Source organism: Penicillium riverlandense (genome assembly GCF_028828495.1).
Source record: "Penicillium riverlandense strain IBT 135883 chromosome Unknown utg000008l_segment0_segment0, whole genome shotgun sequence".
Taxonomy (NCBI): Eukaryota; Fungi; Ascomycota; class Eurotiomycetes; order Eurotiales; family Aspergillaceae; genus Penicillium; species Penicillium riverlandense.
In genome coordinates this window covers 2038043-2060230 of record NW_026643199.1, presented here as the reverse complement: position 1 = coordinate 2060230, position 22188 = coordinate 2038043, and the positions used below count along the sequence as shown (strand labels likewise).

At 52.5% G+C, this 22188-nt stretch overlaps 9 protein-coding genes across 9 annotated transcripts; 4 read left to right on the top strand and 5 right to left on the bottom strand.

Annotated features, from left to right (window-relative positions):
• Nucleotide 1: 1 nt before the first annotated feature.
• Nucleotides 2-740, bottom strand: N7474_009838 (peptidyl-tRNA hydrolase domain protein; the record flags this gene model as incomplete). Its single annotated transcript, XM_057201248.1, has 4 exons — nucleotides 2-89; nucleotides 150-410; nucleotides 476-632; nucleotides 671-740. The coding sequence occupies 4 exons, from the start codon at nucleotides 738-740 to the stop codon at nucleotides 2-4; spliced, it is 576 nt and encodes a 191-aa protein (XP_057049235.1).
• A 533-nt stretch (nucleotides 741-1273) lies between these two features.
• Nucleotides 1274-3974, top strand: N7474_009837 (putative RNA-binding protein (Nab3); the record flags this gene model as incomplete). The annotated part of the gene is made up of 5 exons (XM_057201247.1): nucleotides 1274-2291; nucleotides 2351-2530; nucleotides 2585-3077; nucleotides 3129-3349; nucleotides 3406-3974. The coding sequence occupies 5 exons, from the start codon at nucleotides 1274-1276 to the stop codon at nucleotides 3972-3974; spliced, it is 2481 nt and encodes an 826-aa protein (XP_057049234.1).
• A 2934-nt stretch (nucleotides 3975-6908) lies between these two features.
• N7474_009836 (uncharacterized protein) lies at nucleotides 6909-8976 on the bottom strand (the record flags this gene model as incomplete). The annotated part of the gene is made up of 3 exons (XM_057201246.1): nucleotides 6909-8151; nucleotides 8211-8425; nucleotides 8482-8976. 3 exons carry the CDS (start codon nucleotides 8974-8976, stop codon nucleotides 6909-6911), a joined length of 1953 nt encoding a protein of 650 aa, XP_057049233.1.
• Nucleotides 8977-10443: 1467 nt separating this feature from the next.
• Nucleotides 10444-10930, bottom strand: N7474_009835 (cytochrome c oxidase subunit 6B family protein; the record flags this gene model as incomplete). The annotated part of the gene is made up of 2 exons (XM_057201245.1): nucleotides 10444-10569; nucleotides 10697-10930. 2 exons carry the CDS (start codon nucleotides 10928-10930, stop codon nucleotides 10444-10446), a joined length of 360 nt encoding a protein of 119 aa, XP_057049232.1.
• A 420-nt stretch (nucleotides 10931-11350) lies between these two features.
• Nucleotides 11351-12078, top strand: N7474_009834 (protein SYS1; the record flags this gene model as incomplete). The annotated part of the gene is made up of 2 exons (XM_057201244.1): nucleotides 11351-11595; nucleotides 11685-12078. The coding sequence occupies 2 exons, from the start codon at nucleotides 11351-11353 to the stop codon at nucleotides 12076-12078; spliced, it is 639 nt and encodes a 212-aa protein (XP_057049231.1).
• A 290-nt stretch (nucleotides 12079-12368) lies between these two features.
• Nucleotides 12369-13559, bottom strand: N7474_009833 (class II aldolase/adducin domain protein; the record flags this gene model as incomplete). The annotated part of the gene is made up of 5 exons (XM_057201243.1): nucleotides 12369-12443; nucleotides 12519-12687; nucleotides 12764-12896; nucleotides 12964-13224; nucleotides 13292-13559. 5 exons carry the CDS (start codon nucleotides 13557-13559, stop codon nucleotides 12369-12371), a joined length of 906 nt encoding a protein of 301 aa, XP_057049230.1.
• A 551-nt stretch (nucleotides 13560-14110) lies between these two features.
• On the top strand, nucleotides 14111-15556 carry N7474_009832 (putative Golgi transport complex component Cog5; the record flags this gene model as incomplete). Its single annotated transcript, XM_057201242.1, has 1 exon — nucleotides 14111-15556. The coding sequence occupies one exon, from the start codon at nucleotides 14111-14113 to the stop codon at nucleotides 15554-15556; it is 1446 nt and encodes a 481-aa protein (XP_057049229.1).
• A 1836-nt stretch (nucleotides 15557-17392) lies between these two features.
• Nucleotides 17393-19439, top strand: N7474_009831 (C2H2-type zinc finger protein; the record flags this gene model as incomplete). Its single annotated transcript, XM_057201241.1, has 2 exons — nucleotides 17393-19204; nucleotides 19266-19439. 2 exons carry the CDS (start codon nucleotides 17393-17395, stop codon nucleotides 19437-19439), a joined length of 1986 nt encoding a protein of 661 aa, XP_057049228.1.
• A 903-nt stretch (nucleotides 19440-20342) lies between these two features.
• On the bottom strand, nucleotides 20343-21823 carry N7474_009830 (NAD(P)/FAD-dependent oxidoreductase; the record flags this gene model as incomplete). Its single annotated transcript, XM_057201240.1, has 2 exons — nucleotides 20343-21191; nucleotides 21248-21823. 2 exons carry the CDS (start codon nucleotides 21821-21823, stop codon nucleotides 20343-20345), a joined length of 1425 nt encoding a protein of 474 aa, XP_057049227.1.
• Nucleotides 21824-22188: the final 365 nt, after the last annotated feature.

Sequence of the window (22188 nt, the reverse complement as noted above, 5' to 3'; positions counted from 1 at the left end):
ATTAATCATCGTATTTCCCCCGTCGACTACTCTTCTTGCTGCTGTGTAGTTTCTTGTCCTTGATCCGGGCTTCGTTCTGGGCCCGCTGTCTGTAAGGGAGTCAGAGACAAAATTGAAAAGGCCATCCAAACAGATCGACATCAACGCACAATTTCTGGACCCGATCTTTCTGCTCCGGCGAGGTTTCCCCGGGGATCACCTCGTTAGCCATGGACTGGAGGAGCTGATAGAGCTTGTCATAACAAGAGTCCACATTAGCCGCCTGTTTGCGCGACTCGTCAGACTGAATAATCAGGCTCTGGGAGCGGTCCGTGGCATAGCGCGAGGCCCGCAACACGGGGTGCAAGAGACGGGGCACCAGGGGCAGCAAGTCCTGCAAGGGCACTTTCAGGGTAGCCTTGGAATTGACTCTGGGGGGTGGTCGGTCGTTAGTTCGCCCTAACCCGGAAAAGCGTGTGGGGGTTAAAATAGTCACTTGTTCACGTTCTGGCCACCGGGCCCGCTAGCCCGGCTGAACGACACCTGGCCTAGGCGGGGGATGGATTTAGGAGAAAGTGCCGACAGCCACTGGCGCGCATCGTGGATCTCCTGATCGGGTCGAGCCGACTGGGAGGAGGCACGGCGGTAGAAGACTAACGAGAGTAGCCTTCGTCGCGACATGGGGCCCTACTCCTAGGAGGGAGGTACTTGGTAGAGGTCAAGTTTAGGTGGAGCTCTAGTTGGTCAGGGATCAGCCCCATGACTAATGAATAGGATCAGGTTCTGGGCCAGCTGGAACAAGTCGGACGACGTAACGGAAGGATGATGGGTGCTGTGTTCCAAAGTTTGTTATTGGCGGGTTGTGCCACCCTGTTATTCATTCTTCCAAGTTTTATATCGTTCCTTATGGGGGGAAATACTGTCATGTAATCGGTCACCATGCCCGGATCCTCCAGTAGATCGGCTATAACTACACCCCCTGCAGGTGATAAACCGACTCTCTCTCACTCGTCGACGCTCTTCTGCTCATCAGAAAACCTTCTGGCGGTGTTCGGCCCTTCCCCCGAACTCACCGAGTCGTGGTCGAGATCCGCCCCACCTTAGCTTCCAATTGCGAAAATTCATCTGACGGCGTGACCACACTTCTTTCCACCTTCCCTTTTCTTTCTTTGTCCCCATCCCCCAACGATCACCTATTCCCCTGACCCCCAGCCATCCATACACCCAACACGTCCATCCCCATCCTCCTGCTGCCTACCGTTGTAGATGACTCGACCTGCTCTGCTCTGTCTACATGACGCCCAGTCCTCCTGATGAAGCGCTTCACTTCCGCGGCAAGACTCTGACTCCGGAAAGCCCCCGTCCACTGCACATCCCGGAGCCAGCCAACATCCCCGTCCTGGAGAATCAAATGGACCCCGTCTTCAACGATACCGCGACCTACGATTACGGCCCGGAAACAACAGCCCCGCAGAGACAAGATGGATGGTCGGGTTACTCGCAGGATGGACATCACCGCCCGAGCCAAAACCCAGATAGCTTGTCGGGCTCGCAGCCGATGCACAATGATATGAATGTTTCTGCTGCGGCAGACTACTTCCCTTCCTCCGCGCCCGCGATGGCCAGCTCGGGGGTCCCCAGTGACTCCCACGCGCCTCCGGACGTTCCGGTCCCTCAGGGCTTCGTGCCCCCCAACGAGATAGACACCTCGCAGCAGCACCGCTTAGATGGAAAGCAGGAGGATCCGGGCCTGGGCGGCGTGGATTTCCAGAACCTGCTGGACAATCTCTCTGCCGCGCCCGCGGCCGGACCAGCTGCTGCCCCTCTAACGGCAGACTCGTCGCTCCATCAAGCGCCACCGACGGACGAGTCCCCCCCTTCCCAGCTGCCAGTCCGTCCCCACCCCATTCCCTCCGGTGATGAGAGCCATCCATCCCATCACTTCCCTGCCCACAACAGCACTGCTGTGTCCCACGCAACCCACCCCAGTAACCAACAACCCCTGCCCAATGCTGGGGCGCCGGGCACTGTTCCGGGTATCGGTGCTTTGCCTCCACCGCCGCTGGCTACCTTTCAGCAATCCCCTCCCACGGGCGCAGACTCTGCTGCCTCGTCCCAGGAGCCGCCGTCCAAGAAGGGCCGTGGCGATAAGCAGACCGGTCGGCCCGGCGGCAAAGTTTGGAGCCTGGACGATGATGCTCCCTGGGGTCCCGAGGTCCAAAAGAAATATGACGAGTTTCTACACGATGAGCGGGTCTATGTGACAGAAGGTCTCTGGGACCGATTTCCGATCGGATCGCGATTGTTTGTTGGTCAGTATACTGCCTCGAGATTCTTGTTATCATTCTAACTCGGATGTCCGCAATGACAGGCAATCTCCCCACGGAAAGAGTCACCAAGAGAGACATGTTCCATATCTTCCACAAATACGGCAAATTGGCCCAGATCTCGATCAAACAGGCCTACGGGTTCATACAATTTTTGGAAGCGAGTTCCTGCCATTCGGCGCTCCAGGCGGAGCAGGGAGCTCTGGTGCGAGGCCGCAAGATACGTAAGTTGCCGCAATTGGCCATTGATAAGCAATCCCGCTCACACTCTTCGATAGACCTGGAGATCTCCAAGCCACAGCGGTCTACCAGACCTGCCCCCGCCCCGGAAGCATCATCCCGTGCACCTCCACCGCGTCGATCGAGGTCGCCCGAGTTTGTTCGAGGGGGCCCTGCCCGAACGACCCGACCCTACGAGCCAACTCGACTGCCGTTCAGCGATTTCCGCGATGAGCCGCCCCGCCGGCGGGACGATTATCGGCCTCCCCGCTCACCTTCACCTGCACCCCGGTCCTTTCGAAACAGGGAGGGCTATCGGTCCCGAGACCGGACCCCCGAACGTAGTGACCGTCGAGACCGCAGACGCTCCCGCTCTCCTCGATCTCCCCGGTCGCCTCGATCCCCTCGGTCTCCCTATGCAAGGGATCGTCGGTATCGCAGCCCAAGTCCGAGGCGGAGCGCTTACGAGGGTGAGGCGAGTCTGCCGGTGCCTCGACGCGCTGCGCGAGATGTGCCAGAAGTCCAAATTCTCGTGCTGGAGGAACTGGATAGGTGTGTTTGACCCGAATTTCCGATCTTTGAAATATCACTAAAGGCAGCTAGGAACTTCATTCTCCATGTCGAGAATGCCTTCCGCAACCGTGGCCTCCGGGTGGATGTGCTGGTCCTTGGTTCTCGAATTCCTCTAGCGGCAGCGGTTCATCGCCAGATCGTGGAAGGGGTTCTGGCCGTTGTGAGATTGGCGCGCTCCAACCAATATTCCCGCAAAATCTCTCTACAAGTCTTGGATCGAAGCGCCGGGTTGGACAACGTTCGCTTCAATGGTAAGTCCTAGATGCATGTGTACTGTTGTTGTATCATACTGATTCCTGTTTTATAGATTATCCGGAGCTCGACCCCAACATTGCTGCCGAAGTAATGTTCCACCAGTCTCAGGCCATGCAGCGCGGTGGTCCCCCAGTGTCATTTGCACCTAATCCTGCCTTTGGCGTTCCGCCCATGCCACCCATGGCAATGGCTCAACCCGGCCTACCGACGCTCACCAATCCCCCCAACATCGCCAACCTCATCAGCTCCCTCGACGGTCCTAGCCTGCAGTCCCTGCTCTCGGCACTTCAGCAGCAGCAGCAGCATGCCCCAGTGTCGCAGCCTGTCTCGGCCAACCAGTCACCGTTTGCTTCTCCAAACCCTCCGCCTCCGGCCAATCTCGCTACTCTGTTGACAAACGCAACTCGGCCACCGCCTCCTCCTATGCCGACAAACCCGCAACAGCTACCGCTTCCCCCTCCGCCCTATAATCTCCAACCCCCGCCAGCCACCGGCGTCTCCGATCCAAACCTGCTCGCGCTCCTCGCTAAAGGTCTGGGAGGACGCCCGCCGCAGGGCCAGCCAGCCGTTGGTTCCCAGGTGCAAAACATCATGGACCAACTGGCCAAATGGAAGCAATGATTTATGACTCCCTCTCGTACAGCTTTTTTCCTCGAGCTCGACCCTCCCCCGAATATTCTGCAGTTTGGCGTTTGAGCAATACTTCAGAGGTGATTCGGATTCGGTATTACTCGAGCCCACCCACACCCTGCATGGCATCATGGCTCGACTTTTCTTTTCTTCTTTCGTGCTGGCATCCCATAAAAACCAGCAACAGCAACAACAGGCGCTTTGGATGTTTTCTTTCTTTCTTTCTTGTTAATTTGAGCATGGTTTCAGCAAGATTTCTAGATCCTCGGGCAACGGTGTGGTGTCTAGGTAGGACGGAGTTGTGGTTTTCTAATGTTGTTTTTCTTTTTCCTTGTCCCTACTACTACTTGCTATGTCTATGACGGTCATGTTGCTCACAGCGGGGAAGTTAGCTATCTAGCCCTTTTTTCTCGTTTACGTTTTGGGAATGAATGAATGGCTATAATATGGGCTTCGTCTCGGGGTTGAGACATGCTGCCTTGCAAAGGTCGCAACCTTCGACGGATGTTCTTGCTTTCGTAAGTGTATCCTGTATCCTGTGTCTGTGATGTTCCTAGATAGATATCCCAGATCGCATTACAGATTTATAACCCGCCTCGAATGAGTGAATGAGTTCATCGTCAGGTATACGTGAGAAAAAGTGGATATGATATGCTACATATATACTAGATAATGTCTGGCAATTCTTGGCTTTCTATTTCCATTTTAGTGCTCACACCTTGCCGCTTTTTACTCACCAAGTAAAACTAAGCACGCCCTAGAGTCTTATATAAGTAATGAAATGGCTCCCTAAGAATCACCTAATCGCTATGTAAGCTAGTGGATTTGCTCACTAAGGCGCATAGTAGTTAAGCGTGCTTCGAGAATTTGACCTACCCCTTCCTTTCGAACCACGATCAGTGTTAAAGTCCTTCGTTCGACCTATGATCATCTAAATCAGTTTTAGGTAGAAAATGATATTTCTCTCTCTCTACTATCTGTACATTATTGATTTATCTGAGACTAAGTGATTGCATGCCCTTACAATGTTCTTGATGCCTAACATTTTAAGTATTAAAGTAGTTAAGTAGGAGTTATATGACCTCATATATAGATGAATTTATATAATATTAGGCCTAAACCTCATAAAAGCCTTTTAGTCGTCTTTATCTTTAACTTCACCTTTAACTAACTTTATCTTTCTCTCTTACTATCATCATCACGATACCGTATGGAATCTAGAATGCATAGAGAAAACTATTGATGAGTCCAATCATTTTTAATGAAATTCTTACATATGTAAGAAAATCAGTAAGCCCGGGTAGCTCAGTTGGTTAGAGCGTGAGACTTTTACAATTATGGTATCTCAAAGTCCGGGGTTCGACCCCCCGTTCGGGCGGATTTTCTTCGCACCTTTTTTTGGCATTTTCAACCCTTTTTTTGGATGGGGTAAACATCACGTGCCTCTGGTTAACGGTTAGTAAGAGATAGTAACGTATAAGTTAGTTAGTTGATTTAGGGTCACGTACAACTAGGGGTACTACTATTATGCTAAGGCTGATGTAGAGTGAATTGTCCTCATTTATGTTAACATGCTAATTCTATCAACTAAGCTTCGACTTCAATATCAGAAGTAACCAACGTCTGAATTGAATTTCTATTCATAGATTGTAGGCTGATTCCATCATAAGTTCACAAGTGACCATAGTCTTAGTAGTCTACTTAGCACATTTTATTAACATATTTGCCCTAGTAAATTTCTCTAGATGACCCAGCTAAGATTCAGTCTATAGTTCTAGCACAAAATACATAGCAACAAGCTGATCCCCATCACGCGGAGCAACTCTTAAGGCTTAGCGACTAACGAATTTGACTTTGTCCTCATGGCCTCTAGGCCTTTCCTAGAGGAATTAAACCCAAATTTAGCTTTGAAATATTGTCTCGCTTGCGCCCCAGTCTTTAACACGTCTGACATTTGATCTTGGAACCTAACCCAGTCTTGTCTTGGCTCTGACTTCTTCTGCTGAATAGCCTGAAGTCCTTGTAGAAAACCCTTCTGACATCGAGGGCCGCATGCTGCTAGGCCGCGTCTCGCCACCCATGTCCAAGAGGGTCCAGACAGCGAGCCACAGTGCCCACAAGGAATCTCAAGGTGTAAGATCTGAGACTTGCAGATCGGCAGGTAGTGAGAGTTGCTAAGAGTCATCGAGCACTGCTGGCACAGTGACCCCTGTAAGATATCATTCCAACAAGGTTGTGTGTTCTTTCCATATGTAGGTCTTTTGCACCAACAACAAGACAGATCTTTTCCCTTTCTGTCAGAAGGGGCCACGGCGTTTGTTCTCTTCTTAGCTGGAATGAACGAGATAGTGGTCGTTCTTGTTTCCAAGTCATCTTTGATTGTTTCGACATGTGCATGTTTTGTCGTGGGGTCTATGGACGACTCAAAAGCAAGTTCATTGAGAATAACACCTTGTTGATCTTGACTTTGTGAAATCTCGTCCTCGTGTAATAAGTCATCATCTTTTTCCTCTCTAGGAGGTTCTTCCCTAGCATGCCGTTCAAGCTGTTTCTGCTGATGAATTGCCTTCATCTCTTGGTGCTGCAATTGAGTGAAGCTGTGACAAAAAAGAAAGTTGTCCTTCGAAAATGGCTTTGGTCTTGACGCGACCAGTCGATGTTCCCCCTCAGGGCGCCATGGGCTGTTGATCATCGCGAGTAAGATACCCCGACTAACAGAACCACCAAGGATTTCTAGATGGGGTATATCAGATGCTTGAAAACCCCAGTCATGAAGCCAGGACCAAATATTGTCGGTTATTGAGTCGATTGTCATCTTATACTCGCCATTCTCCTCACGTAACCTTGTCAACACCAACTCGGACAATGCTACCCGCGATCTAAAATAGGACGGATAAACTCTTTGAGTCCGGGTTAGGCAAACCCCTACTTTGATTGCAAGGGAAGCCATCGTCGCACTTTTCTTGAATGAAGTGCCGACAAAGGTGCGGGGAGCTTTAGATAGACTCGCGAAAGCACAGATTGCGGTTGTTCTATCTGCAGATATGCGTCTAATGACACCTTCCCAATATCAATTTTGATCTTTTTGATAGAGGGATCAGACATCACTATCAATCTCTCTGTGTTGGTCCCGCATAGAATGACAACCTGAAGATTGGACATATCAATGATTTCGCTGTTGATCTCGCTTAGGAATTTGTCTTCAGGTCCAGCTAGCTTGAACTTTCTGGGGGTGTATGGAACCTGGAAATTGAACGGCCAGACAAGGCAGTTTTGCTTGTGGAAACCAATATATCCCAAGGCCGACGGAAAATGCACTGGTAAGGTACTCTCTCTATTGTGTTTGAGAGAGAAGATATCAAAATCCAGCACAAAACCAATGTGAGCCTCTGTCATTGAACCGAATGGCAGTGCATGTAGATGCTCCATAACACCTTGCTGGTCTAGGTAACGAGCCACTTTGTAGTCTATTGTTGTTGGATCAATAGGCCGTCGTGAATTGTTCGATATTCCAATTTTTGCGTTATCGCCGACAAAGGGACTTGAAAGATGAGGCGAGATTGCCACATGACATGCCAGTTCAATTTCCTGAGGGTGTGGTCTTCGCGAACATGGTTGGAGAGCTGATCTCTTTTGTTGCTGTAACTGTGCTTGCCGAGCCTTTGCAAATTCTTGAGTTTCATAACTCGGAGAATGTGCGAGCCAACTCCGGCACTCCGCTCTCTCTTTTGGGGTCAAAATGACATTTTGTAAAAGTGGAGAGATGACATTGAGTCCTTGTAGCGAAAAGCCTTCAGTTCCAGCACCAAGAAAGCGCTCAAGTGTTGGTAGTGGCAGTGATTGAAAGGCGAGACAGAATACCATCTCAAGGAGATTGTTTAGGAGTTCAATAGACTGACGAGTGTCTTCGTCCTCTTCAATAATCTCCCAAAGCCTTATAAAGTTCAATTGCCGCCCGGGCTTTGAAGCAACCCAATAACAAAGTGTGTTGTTGCGTCCGTGTAGAACTTCCGTAATATGCTGCGGAATTCGGCGTTTCAGTAAGCTACCTTGACCAGCATATGGCCTCCAAAACTCTTCGGCCTCACTAGAGGTGATATACAACAGGTATCCACCAATAGCAGGCCATTTGGTTATAGGACCCTGGTACCCTAGAACATCATCCAGCCTCATATTTTCAAAGTTAGTAGAAGCTCCTTATACTTCTTATAGATGCTATAGGCTCACATTTGGCGCGTGACGTCCTTCCCTTCTAGTGCTCGTACTTCGGGAAGTATGCATTTCATCATTCTGTCCTTGAGAGGGTGTAGAGATCCAAAACTTTCGATTTCGTTTTGGTAAGACTTGAGACGGTGTATAACAAAATGGGGCATAACAAGCTTGTTTAACAAGTTATCTGTCAGAGTATCAAGGCAGGCGAATGTCACGGTATGTGGTTGAAGCTGCGCTTGAATTGTTAGACATATGAGGACCACGGGATTTAGGTCCAGGTACTAACATCTGTTGTCGTGACTTCTGAACTAGGCGTAATAGGAAGAACCACCTTCCTGGTATCCACTTCAAGCTCTAACTGACTCTTTTTTGGTTTATTCCGTGCATCTCTGACTCCATCCCGACGCTTTTTCGATTTCTTCCGTGCGTCTCTGACTCCTTCCCAAGTGCGGAGTATCAAGTTACTCAAAAAACGCTGGTTCACCTCCCCACACTTCATAGCTGTCTTCAAAGCCTCTTGCTTCTGCTTGGTATCAAGACAAGGAAGAGAATTGAAGCCAGTCATTATGCCCACGCGCTTTAGTGAGCTCCATATCTCCTCGTTGATTTCTTTTAGCGTATCATGCTGGTCAGCAGACTCTTTATTGCTCTTGGAGTGCTTTCGAGAATAAAGGTCGTCATTGTCAAGATCTTCAAGATATTGCATGACAAGATATTCCAGGATCTGTTGTACTACCAGGGCGTCGTCCGCCTCAGACCCAAGATCATAAACCTCCTCCATTGTTGACATGATAAGGGAAGGTGCTGAGGAAAAGGGCGGAATGCGTATCGATACCATGAGAAGAGAACAGAGGATTTTTAGCGAAAGTAGGTAAAAACGATGGCTGAAGAAGTACCTCAATGCGTGATTGAAGCAAAGAATGGTTGAAGTACAAGCAACGGCTGCCACGAATGAGCAAAAAGGACGTGAGTCAGGTTAGGGATTACCTGTTCGCTGTTCAGTTGACCAGGATAGACGGGCAGAGAGCAGAAGAAGGAAAGCAAAAAGAAGAAGGGAGAGCGAAAGAACAGAACTAAGCCAAGCCACCGAGACGCCCACAGAACGAAAAGAACAAAGATAGTCGGGTAGGCCGTGAAACAGAATGGCTTTTTTGCCAGTGTGTTCATCTCGTCACTCTGACAGCAACAATCTCTTAGATGAAGGTTCCTTCCCCGCACCTCAGCACATAATGATCCAAACGAAATATCGATCCCTAATGAAGCCCTCCAAAAAGTGAAAAAAAAGTCCAATTCAGAAGAGATTGAGAAACTGCAGCTGCGCGCCATCCGGCGTAATTACACGGTAATTGAGGTGAGCAGTGAGTCGGCGTCGCTCAAGGCTCAGGTGGCGCTTCGACGCGAAGGGATCCAGGTGGCAGACGGCGGAAACAAATCGGCGATATCGTCGCGTCTCATATGTCCCGGCTCGACGAGCGTGCCCTTGGTATTAAAGCTGACGACTTCGTAGAGCATCTTTGATACTGAAACGTGTGCGTTCCATCAGGCTAGCGCTGAATCCCAGAACTTGGTAGCTAGTAATAAGTTGTCAATGTTTATGGACAAGAGAACAGGATTTAATTTGGGTCTCATAAGGTGCCGTAGTATTCCACGGCAGCAGAGACCCCTTATAATACCACAGGTAGATCAGAGCTACATACTGCTCTAAATTTACTGCATGTGAGCTTCTTGGCTCTTCGACTTGGATGCTGAGAAGCTGATGAAAACGACTGACGCAGGAAATCCCTAAACAGACTCCTTTATAATGAAATCAACAAGAGAAAGAGACAAAGAGAAAACAAGAGAAAGATCAAGATCTGTGATATGTGAAATGGAAGGCGTACATATGAAGCCCAATATCTCTCTTTTTAGCTCAAGTACTCTCGATCTAATATAACGCTACGAGAAAAAACCTCGAATCTACTCCGGAATGCTACCGAAGGACGGGTTTTTTACACTACCGGCTACGTCGTCAAGACTAGCCGCTGGCCGTTATAGGTGTTCCTTCGTAAACAATGTATTGTTAGGTGCTTGGTGTAGTTAGCCGCATCATAGATCTAGGATCGAAGGAAAACTCTTTATTCTTCAGTGATCCTGAGCCTGAGCACCCTCATAACGCCGCGGTAGCTCAGATAGGAAAGGCCCCACCCGGCAGGCATCATCCTGTCTATATAGTTACATATTATACAAAAATCCCGTCTGTCCAGCTTCTCTATTTCGACGCTCCCCAACCCTTCGACTTCAGCTCCTGCACCTTATCCGCATCCTCCTTCTGAATGCGCTCAATCGTCTTGTCCCGATTATACTCCATCACGCGCTTCTCCTTGAAATATTTCACCTATCACCGCAGAATATATATCAGCACATGCGCCAACCAACCCATTAGGTGGTACTAGGTAGGTAGACTGGGGTAGATTGGAGGGTAGGGCAGAGAAAGTGTCTGTGAGAGAAGGGAAAGAACACACCCAAGCCTGCGAACAAGCCGCCTCAAACTGCGCCACCTCCTTCGCGCACTTCCTCCGCGCCTCCTTATCCTCCTTGATGCCGTCGAGGATACCGTTCCGGTCCAGGCAGCTGAAGAAGAGATCCCGGCCTTCGTAGCACTTGGCGCGGCTGCTTCGGTCTGGCGCGATGCGGCCTCCGTCGGAGGCTGTTTTATCGGCGTCCGAGGAGGAGGAGGACCACGGGAGCCAGCCCATTTTTGGTTTGGTGGGTGGTTGATTGGGAGGAGGAGGTGTTATTATGGGGGAGGGAAAGTGACGAGGTGCGGAAGAAAGTCACGGCGGGAATGACTTGCGCCAAGACCGAGTGTTGATCCCCGGCAAAAAGACACTCGGTCTCTTGGATTTCTTCCTTCAACATCAAACTATTTACGTACTTCTTTCGAGTCTTGGATATCGGCCCTTGGTACCATCTCCCACTCAGTCAGTCAGGCAGGCTATCGCCTCAGCTCAACTCACCAGTTACCAACGCAACCACCCCTAGCCCGGAGCACTGAGATCAGCCACCACCATTACAGACCACACCTCGCCCTCCCCATCTCTCCGCAAGAGCGCTCCGCTCGCTCTCAGCCTCTCTCTTCCTCCCACCAGGGAAATACCCCTCAAGTCGCCTAGTTCATGCCCCCGCGCCGGCGTCACCCAGCGGGGGCGCGAACCGACCTCCCGCCACTGCTCATCATCCGCAAGATCATCTTGCTCCAGGTCGCCTGGTATGTCTGCGCAACGGTACTGATACTGTTCACGACGGCGGTGTACGGCGCGCCCTTTTCGCTGGATCTGGTCTTTGGATGGGACTATCTGCGCGGAGATACCACAGTTGGGTGGATATTGGGGTTGGTGTGGATTTTGAACTGTTTCATCAGGTATGAACCCGACGCCTCTTTGAGTCGATCGTCCTTCCCAGAAAGGGTCCAGAAATAAAAATGACTGACATCCTTCTTTTCCTGGGTAGTGTGATTTTCCTCCTCCTCTTCGTGTCCCGGTCCAAACTTGTCCCCGACTTCGCTCTCACCATCCACTTCCTCCACCTCGTCGCCACAACGTTCTACACCCGCTCTCTGCCCGCGAATCTCCTCTGGTGGGCTCTGCAGTGTGCCAGCGCGTCTGTGATGACGTTTATGGGGATGTGGGCTTGTCAGTGGCGCGAGCTGAAGCCCATCAGCTTCGGCGGTATTGGAGGTGGCAGTAGCAACAACGACGGCCACGCAGCGGGGTCATCATCTCATGCACCCGCCGATGGGCAGCAGGAGTCTAGTTTTGGTCGCGGACGGGGCCGAGAGCGCAGCATTAATGCTGGGATGGGGGAGTATGAGATGGATGAGTTGAAGGGTGACCACGCTGTATGAATCTTTCGGAGTACCGATGTTGGTTGGACGGTTCGGTTGATCCATCTTTGTGTTTCTCTTTTGTTTTGTTGTATACCCTGCCATGGTTGCATCTGTCTAGGTGGCGTTCTTTTGTGTTTAGGAGGAAAGGAAAGCAAAGACTTTCTCATGTGTCGAATATATACCAACCCCCTAATACAGTCTAGGGGTTGTAACCCTTCTGGATAATCATTCAAAGAAATGAACATGCTGCATCTTGCAAAATTATTACTGCCATGTACTTTCCCATCCAGGTCAAAACATAGTTATTCTCATTGCAAAACGCGGCCATTCGTCTCCTCAACAATCAACTCGAACTCAGGCTGGAACTCCGTATAGAAATTATGCTATCAAACGCACGCAATCATATGATTAGCCCCATCATTTTCTCAAATCAAACAAATACCGCTCTAGTTACTCACCGGATTCTGCGCCGTCTCGGCGGTATATTTGGCCACTTCATCCTTGATGATCTTCTTCGGCACCCCATTCGCAGCAGCAGCTTCAGCCAGCAGTTGTGAGTGGCAAGCGTTTTCCAGGCTGGAGAAGAGGAATGCTGCTTCATCGACGGTTTGGCCGACGGTTAGAAGCCTGGTAAGTAACGGACAAATGTCAATATGATAGCACAGCTTCTCAAGATGATACTCCAAGAAGGGGGGATATTTACCCGTGATTCTGCAGAATGCAAGCAATGTTCTCCTTCCCGAGTGCCTGCGCAATCTGCCGACCTTCTTCCTGGGAGAGCGCAATGCCGGCGTGGTCATCGTACATGCCGAGTCGGCCGTGGAAGTTGCAGGCGTCTAATCATATCACCGAGTTGTCAATATTGTATGCAGGATATATAAAAGCGAGAGAAAAAAAGCCCACCTTGAGAAAGCATCTCAATCGGCCTCCCGAACGCACTCCACGTCTTGCCGTAGATACTATGTGTATGCGCCGCAGAGATAACATCGGGCCGGGCCTTGTGGATCTCCGAATGGATCATGAACCCAGCCTCGTTGATGGGCAATTGCGCCCCGCCTTCAGTGACATATCCCTCGCTGTCGACAAGAACCAGGTCCGAGGCTTTGATGCTGGAGAAGTGTTTGGCGAAGGGGTTGATCCAGAAATGGTCTTTCAGGACGGGGTCTGAACAATACCGTCAATCAATCAATCAATCAATATTTCCTGTCATGCTAACATGGGGGTAGCTCACCTCGCACGGAGATATGTCCGCTCACACCCTCGCCATAGCCCTGTTTCCCGAAAAACCGAAACGCAGCAGCCATGTGCTCCTTGACCCACTGGCGCTTGGCGTGGGCATCTGAGAAGGTCGGAATACCACGTAGCTTCAACGTGCCGGCGCGGTCTCCGCGGGCGACGGATTGGAATTTGGTGTCTGTGGCGGCGGACGGGATGTGGTGGTCTTCCCCGGCGGCCAGGCGGACGGAGTGGTCCGTTTGGGTTGTGGTTGAGGTCGACATGTTGTGGTTGAAGGATGTAATGATAGGAGTTCAATTAGGAACCTGGTATAGAAGAGATATGTATGTTAAGGTTAAAAGAAAGAAAGCAGAAGAAGTCCATTCCATCTCTTATCTGCCCGGATCCACCCTCCCCAAACCCCGCTTGGATGTCGATGGAAGGCGTGACAGCGGAATCTTGTCCGCTCGGAAGCGCCGCTAGATTGTAAAGGAGTGATCCTGATTGACTAAGATAATGTACTGTTATTCCTATCGTATAACTAGTATGGAACATTAACTGTTTTGACAAAATAGTATTCTTTTTCTGTCTATATACTTCATTCATGCCTGAGGCATAAATTGACTAACTTGCCACGTGACCCGCTATCTGCTATCAACAATTGTCTTTCTCTCCAAGCAACCCTTGAGAGCAATGGCCGATATTCCACTGTCATGAAGACGGCCGGTCCAATTGCATGAAAAATCACCTCAACTCAATTAGCGCGGAACGGCCACATGTCTCCAGCCTACAACAGTGTCCTCTAGTTCCACGACCCCCGCGCCCCCCAACAGAGATGGCCTCGGGCGAGCCATCTTACATAGACTATGAGGCCTTCCTAGACCCTGAGTTCTCACCGGCCTCATTCGCCAACTCACTTGTTCAAAGCACCAACAATGCTACCGATACACCACTGGATCTGTCCACTCCGCTGTCGCGGGTCCTGTTCGACCTCCAGGAGATCGACACCCACATCCATGGATTGACGACCAAATCCGCGCTCCCGCTTCTGGCGCACACAGAAAGCCAGACCGCCGCCGCAGAGAACGTGCTCAAAGAAGCAGGCAACCAGATCGCCTCCGTCAGTCAGGGGTACGAACGGCTAGAGACCGAGGTGCTGCGGAAATGGGAGGCCGCCGAAGAAGCCCGCATTGCAGCAGAGAACTCGCTTCAGACTGTCCGACTGGGCCGCGCGGTGGCTCGGTGTCTGACCCTGGGCCGACAGCTGGAAAGTCAGGTTGCCGAAATCACCGGTCGAGGCGGTGGTGCTGCCAGCGGCGGGGATAAAACGGTGACCAGTGGGAAGGAGAGCTTTCGGGCGCTGGAGCGTGCCGCGTATACGATCTTGAGCTTGCGGCAGATGCTCACGGCGTCAAAGGAAGGAGAGGAAGGCTACGGCCTCGACCGGGTGAAGGTCATCCGCACGCTGCGCGGCGAGTTTGTGATTCCCGCTGAGAACATGGTGAAGGCACGAGCGCAGCAGACCATCAACCGGTTCTCATTGACAGCAACCACCAGCAATGCCTCCAACGGTCAGTCCGTGCAGTCGGGCTACAAACAAGCTCGAGACGCACGGGCCCGACTGGCCACTGCCGCGGCAACTCTATATCTACTGTCGCCCATGCCCAGGGGCACAGGCACGGTCTCGGTCTCGGAGTACAAGCCAGAGCTGCTCCTGTCGACGCTGCAGGGCTACATGCACACGGCGATCATGACGTCCGCAAACACGCTCGCCAAGGCCCTCTCGCAGCTCCCAACGCTCGACCGGACGCTAGGCGACATCTCCTCGCGATGCCAAGATATCGTCGCGCTGGAGACCATCCTCCGAGGTCTTCGACCCCCATCCCATCCTCTACTGGCTACTCCTCATGAAGACCACCCGCCCATAAGCGAGTCCGAGTCCGAACCTACTGCCACGCCCAACAAAGCGAATCTCCTCCAGCTGCTCCTCCAAGCGCTCGACACTTCATCGCTCCCCTCCTACTTCTGGCGCTCCCTCGCCTCCTCCCTCACCTCGCGCGTGCAGGAAATCGTCAACCGCGGGGGAGTCTCTGCACGCACGTTGCGATCGAATCGCGACCGCCTCAAGAGGGAAATCAAGGAGTGCGTGCTCCGTGCCTCCGAGGTTTCTGCCAGTAGTCATCTGGCCGACAAGGGGCGGGCAACGGCCATGGCGGAAGGCACCTGGGAGCGCGAAGCGGCAGTGATGGTGAGCTCGGTGGTTGGGCCGCTAGGACGGTAGATTTATTCATGTGTATGTACATATCCGTGCATAATGTCATCCAGGCATGCTCCAGGTACCTGTTTCAGGGCCAGGGATCGACCCGGATGGGTCACACAGTGTTTCACAGATATCCTCCGGCAGTCGGAGAATAACTAACATGGTGGCCTGTCAGATGATTTCTAGAATGGGACACAGATAACTCTCTACACACCGCTTTTCCGCCTGGGTACATTCTCCTCGTAGACCCATGGATGCGTCCAGTCAACGACGTCACGACCGATCCCCCACTTAGGACTAGTCCACTTATCGATAAGCCCCAGCCTGCACGGTACCTGGCTCTACCTCCACCGTGCGCCATCTGCGCCGCATCATCCGCCCTGCAGTTGTACCTACAGGTACCCGATCCACCCTGGCCTTACATCCAAATTAGGCCTCAGCGTATCACCCGCAGGGCACCGCCGCCAATGAGCGCCGAACCTCCTTGCTCGGCAGACTTGCACCACCAACCCCTTGAATGTGGATCAAGGGATCCCAGAACACCGACCATTGGATCGTCGATCGTACTCGCGCCCTCTGTCCCGAGAACTCCGCCGAGGGGGGTGGGGGAACCATGTCTCAGCGTGGTGTATCTCAAACGTTGTGCCCGGCCAATGGAGTTTCTTCGCACAGCCTTCCACCCCAGGCCGGGTGCATTAGCAGTAACAAGTAAAGCACATCATCTGCTCGGAGCGTGGCGTCACATCATTGCAGTTCCCCCATCCATGGATATCGAGGGAACTGGCCGTCATGCCCACCCAGTGTACAAACTTCTAGGTCCTGCCGTTTGCAGACGATGACGATTCCAGCTCGCCTAGGGCCCTCTCCGTGTCTCCCGCTGTGGGGAAGGAGAAAGAGTCTAGGCAGTCGATTAATGCAGGCACCATGGGAAGGTTTCTGCCTTGTGTGGCTGCTCTGCTTTCTTTGACGCGGACTGGACTCGATGCACCGTCCGTGCTCGGGTATACATATCAGACGCGCTGACTCTCCGCATTATTGGACGTGGTGATCGTACTCGTTGCTCACGCTGGAGGTGTCGGCTCTCGGGTCTCTGACTCGCGCACTGGTCGATTCGCCTCTATAGATCGTAAAGACTAACTACGATCCCTCGCACTGTACCTCGAGCTTACCTAGATCACGTCAAGACTGTGCCTGGTGCCTCCGGCCCAGCGTTCCTGGTCGTCAGGCCTGGATCTGGTGAAACCCGCGGTCGGTTCTGCCGGAGGGTCAAGTAAGCTGATAGTTATAGTCGTCACCATTCATGCCCCCCACATTATTATCTTTCCTTCTTCTTCCTACTTACTTCTACTTGCCCTCGAGGCGATCTTCTTCTCCCTTGCGTCGCCACCCAGCCTTGACACACCTACGGCATTCCACTTTTGGCCCCTCCATCTTACCTCTCTTCGCTTCTCCCCCTGCCTTTCCTTTTTCTTCTCTCTCGCCCCCCAGGCACTAACTCGGCCCTTCCCCGCCCCCTTCCTTCCCTTTTTTTTTAAACTGCAAATCGTGGAAATCCGTACGTCGACCTGTATTTATTTTTTGGAGGATTCCCTTCTATAGGCGCGGTTACTAAATCCTGTGCAAATGTTGACAGTCAGCCTGGCCATCCGTCTTCGCCTCGTCCTCCCCTCCGACCTTTCTGGCGTAGCGCTGCGGTTCCTACCACCCCTCGACATCCATAGATCGCCGACCGAGTCCGAGGTGAACCGCCCTGACCGATCTGCGGACTTTGCGACCGGTGGATAAGGGGGGTTCCTGGGAATATCTCAGCTTTGACATCACCGCCCTCCCACCTCCACCCCCTCTGACGTCGCCAACATGTCGTCCTTCCTCCCCGTGAACAACTCGACCCCAGAGGATCACCCCATGGACGGCGCGACAACTCCCCGTGCAAACCCTAACGGTGCGCCAGCCTCCCCGGCAGGGTCGCCGCCGGAGCAGCACCCGGACCCCAACTCCCAGACCATCGACCGAGGGGCAGAGGGGCCAGCGGCGTCCTCACACACCAGAAACTCGTCGACAGCGACCGACGACCCGATGCATGACGACTCTGAAGAAGGAACCGACCAGGAAGGCGAGCCCGGAAGCACTGCCCCGCCATCCAAGAAGAAAAAAGGCCAGCGCTTTTTCTGTACCGACTTCCCACCATGCAACCTGAGCTTCACGCGCAGCGAACATCTCGCCCGGCATATCCGGAAGCACACGGGCGAGCGGCCCTTTCAGTGTCACTGTTCCCGGCGGTTTTCTCGACTGGATAACCTGCGTCAACATGCTCAGACCGTACATGTCAACGAGGAGATCCCGGGAGATTCGCTGGCGGCCACTGGCACACGGTTCCAGCGCCAGGTCCGGACCGACCGAGTACGGCCGCCGACTCGCGTACGAGCAGGGACGGTGGGCAGCCAGGGCGGCCACAGCCGTGGTCATAGCCGGAACCTATCAACCTCCAGCATCACTTCAACCGCCTCGACATACAGCCAGCCCCAGGAGCTTCGACGACGCCCTCCTCCGCTGATCATGGCCAACGATCCCACATCTCGGTCCCGAATCCCGATGGATACGATGGGAGAGCCACCCACCACGCCTCCGGGCCAAGTCCGCGGCGGCGTCGCTGTCGGGTCTCCCTACACTCCGTCGAATGTCTATTCAACGGGCGCTGGCAGCCCTCATCAGTTTCAATCGCCCATGTCGGCCTCCCGACGTGGTTTCTGGGACGGCAAGACAGCAGCCCGTCGCCTCTCCGTGCCCACCGGCAGCAACCCTTTTATGACACAGCATGGCACTGCATATCCTCCCTCATACACCACCTCACCGGCCAGCACGGCCTTTCCAACTTCTGCAGGCGTGTTCCCTAGCCCGACCAGTACCAATTACTCGGTGTCCCGAGATGAGAGCACCATCAGCGCAGCTGAGGCGGAGATGCGCAGGCGAACGTGGCATCCCTCGTCTTACTCGGGATTCGCACGCCCAGTCACCAGTGGCCTGAACTATCCTGCGCCGGATACCATCCCGGCTCCGTTGAGCGGGAACGGACCGTCCGAGCAGACAACTCGGTTGCCTGGCATCGAGAGTTTCGACAAGGTCATCTCCCAGCATCGACCTCTGACTCCTCCCACCCGAAAGTCAAGTCCGATGCAGATTGATAGCCATCATCGCCCACCGCCCCCTCCGGGTCACGGCTTTGGGTCGGGCTACACCTACAACCAGCCAGCGGTGCGTCCACCACCGCCCATGTCTGGACCAGGCCATCGCCGGGGCCATGTCTCGTGGGACATGTCCCTGCACACCGGGATTACGGGGCTGGATATCCGAGACCGCAATTCCTCCCGAGACTGGAGCCAGCAGACCATAGCCGAACTCCAGAATGTCTCGTCCCGGCCATCCTCCTCCTACCAACCCTCCCTCGGCCCAACGGCAGAAAAGAGCCCCGAAGAGCATCGCAGCCACCACCACCACACCCACAGTTTCTCATCGGCCAACCGGCCTACCCGCACATCCCCCGAGGACTCCAGCAGCAGCGACGGCGTCCACACTCCCTCCACCGCCTCGGTCGAGTATCACCCGGCGATAGTGCACAGCAGCGGATATGTCGAGCCGCATGAATCCTCGCTGCCCTCCGACGCCCCACCGGTGAGAAACCTTCTGCGAACGGACGGCAGTCGCCCTTACTAATGCCGTCATTCATACATAGATCTGTGGTCGTCGCGAGTCTAACGCCGATGGCTACCGCGCTCCACCGGCGCGCGAGCCCCGCTCCGAAATGTTCCCGGATCCATCTGCCCGGAATACGGGCATGGGCCGTCTCGAGGCTCTGGTGGCTGTCGCTACGAGCGAGAATAAAGGGGCAGCCAAGTTGTTCCTGTAAATTGTTTCTTGTCATTCTCGACGCACGCACGAACACACTTCTCAGATATTCATTATCCTTTGGATATACCCCGATTCAACTATCATACCTGACACGACACTCTTTGAGCCCCTCCCTCCTCCACACGGGCCTTTTTATATTTCCCCCCCCCCCCCCCCCCCCCCCCCAACTTCCTGATCTATTTCGGGGGTTCACCACCAGCCCATTTTATTTATCTCTTGGGCGGCTGTCTGAAAGACCCTTGATGAAGTGATGACTTGATGACCTGATAAACACCATGCCTGAAATGCCACCACGTCCCTTCTCTTGTTTTTGTTTCTGGAGGGGTTTGTTTTCTTGTTATTCTGCATGTCCTGGCGTTTCGGTTCGTGCGGGAAAGGGTATGGATTGAATCGTGTGCATGACGATACCCCGGCCTCGATCATTGGGTTTTTCCTTTTTTCCTTTCGCTTTGGTCGTGGTATTGACTTTCGATCGTTTCGAATACTCTCCGCTTGTTCTCTCTCTCTTCTCTCTCTATCTCTCTCACACACACACATTCTCATTTCCTCGTTTTTGTTTCATGATTTTTGTCTAAGTACCTTGGGATTGTCTGTTCATGATTGATGGTATGCTACCGCGAGATGTTTATGTCTTTATGTCTGAATGATTGCAAATATACATTTTATTTCTGTCTCTTTTCCTCATGTTAGGGATTAGATCTAGTTCATACATGGAGTGTGTGGGTTGGTTAGGGCTGGCCTATTAGTATGACGTCTATCTTCATTTTCTTCTACATTGGTGACTTTAGACTAATACTTTTACACCACAATGCTAAGTTACGGTAAATTTGCCTCCAAAAAAAGCTAGTCTAATGCTGCGAGTTCGGCGTCATGAAGGTCCAGCTGTTCATGGATCTTCAACTCAAGGTCTAGTAGCAGCCAATTTGCCAGTCCCAAGAATATCGCCATCCTCCTCCTTTCCAGCCTGTGCGCGATCAATGCGGAATTGACTTGTCTGGAATAGACGGGGCATGCTGGTGTTTTCAAAGGGAACACCCTTGGCAATCATCTTGGCCAGTTCCTTTGCTGCTAGCCAGATGACTGGCATACCATGTCCGTTGAAACCCGCTATGATAAATTGACCTTTCCTCTCTGGAACGTGTCCGATATGGGGATTCGAGTCATATGAATAGCCCATGACACCTGACCAAATCTTGTCCACCTTGGCACCGGTATCTTCCCATCCACGATACGTTCGCTGCATATATCCATCGTAGTAGTCTTTGGCGGAGTCGATGAGGACACTGTCGTCCACGTTATCGTACCACTGGCGTTTGAATGGCCGGAATACGGCAGCCGCACCACCCACGATGATGCTGCCATCAGCACGGGGGACAAGATAAGAAAGCGTATTGTCTTCGGCTCGGTTTATATATGAATTGTTCAGAAGTGGTGGTGTAACCCCCTCCGGAACAGTGATTCTACAGCAGATACCCTTGCAAGGAATGATGTTCTTGCGGTACTCTGGGAGTAGCCCGGAGACATAGGCATTATTGGCGTGAATGATGTTCCTTGCATGCATCTTGCCTCGAGGTGTTTGCACAATGAAACCGCCTTTCGGGTCTGGTGTAATGGATGTGACTGGTGTATGTGTTTGTAGATTTACCCCGGCTGTAAGGAGGACTCGAATAAGATGGCTAATAAATTTGAAAGGAAACATGGTGCCGGCAGTAAAGCTGGCACACGCTTTTGCGCCCTTGACACCGCAGATCTGGTGGATGTCAATGGTTGATTCCGTCGTGCCAAAGAAATGATACAATCACTTACCCCTTCGACTTGGTCGCCGGTATAAAAGACTGCATCCTCCATGTACTCAAAGCCGGCAGCAACCACCCTGTCATAGACTGCTTTGGCTTTCTTCGCGGACTCCTCGTTACACCAGACATCGACCGACCGCGCAAGAGTGAAATCGCAGTCGATCTTCTCCTGCTCGATGACCTTCTTCAGTGCACGAAGATTGGCTATTTCGAATTCGGCAATTTCAGCACCTGCCCGATCCCCTGCGCGGTCCATGTATGTCGGAATATGGCCATAGAAATCGGGTCTGCAATGGCCACCGTTGCGGCCGGTTGCTCCCGAACATGCGCCTCGCGCTTCTAATATAGCAATTGACTTGGTCGCGACGCCGGCCTTCATGAGATGATATGCTGTGCTGACACCCGCATAACCCGCACCAATGATCACTATATCACTGTGCTCGGGCAGTTGGTCCGTCGATCGGTAATCACTGAGTTCATCACGAGCTGTTTGCCAAAAGCACTCGCCAGGGGTCACGGAAGGCAGACACTTAGATGTGGCGGCAGTGGGAGGGGTGGCACCGTTGGCACCGTTGGAGAGAGTCATGATTGTTAGCGAATGAATGCAAGGGGAAAGAATCTCGTCAAGCAACTTTTAGAAAATTTGACTTTTATTGTAGCAGATAAGAGTTCATGCCGCTCTGCTCACCAGCAAATCTGCTTCTCCTTATCGGTGCCGGGCCGACGTTACTCAAACTGGAAACCACCGGCACATTGACTTGCCCCCGCACTGGAATAGGGACCATCGGGTTTAGTGGCAAGGATTTAGGGTTTCGCTTTTCCTATCAGGGGCTGAAGCCTCATAATTCGTGCCGGTCATGATCCGGTCCTGTCCACCAACAGCATTCCCGCGGTTTCCAATCAGCTCCAGATAGTAGCCACTAGTCTGTGATGGTCCGTGCAAGGTGCAAA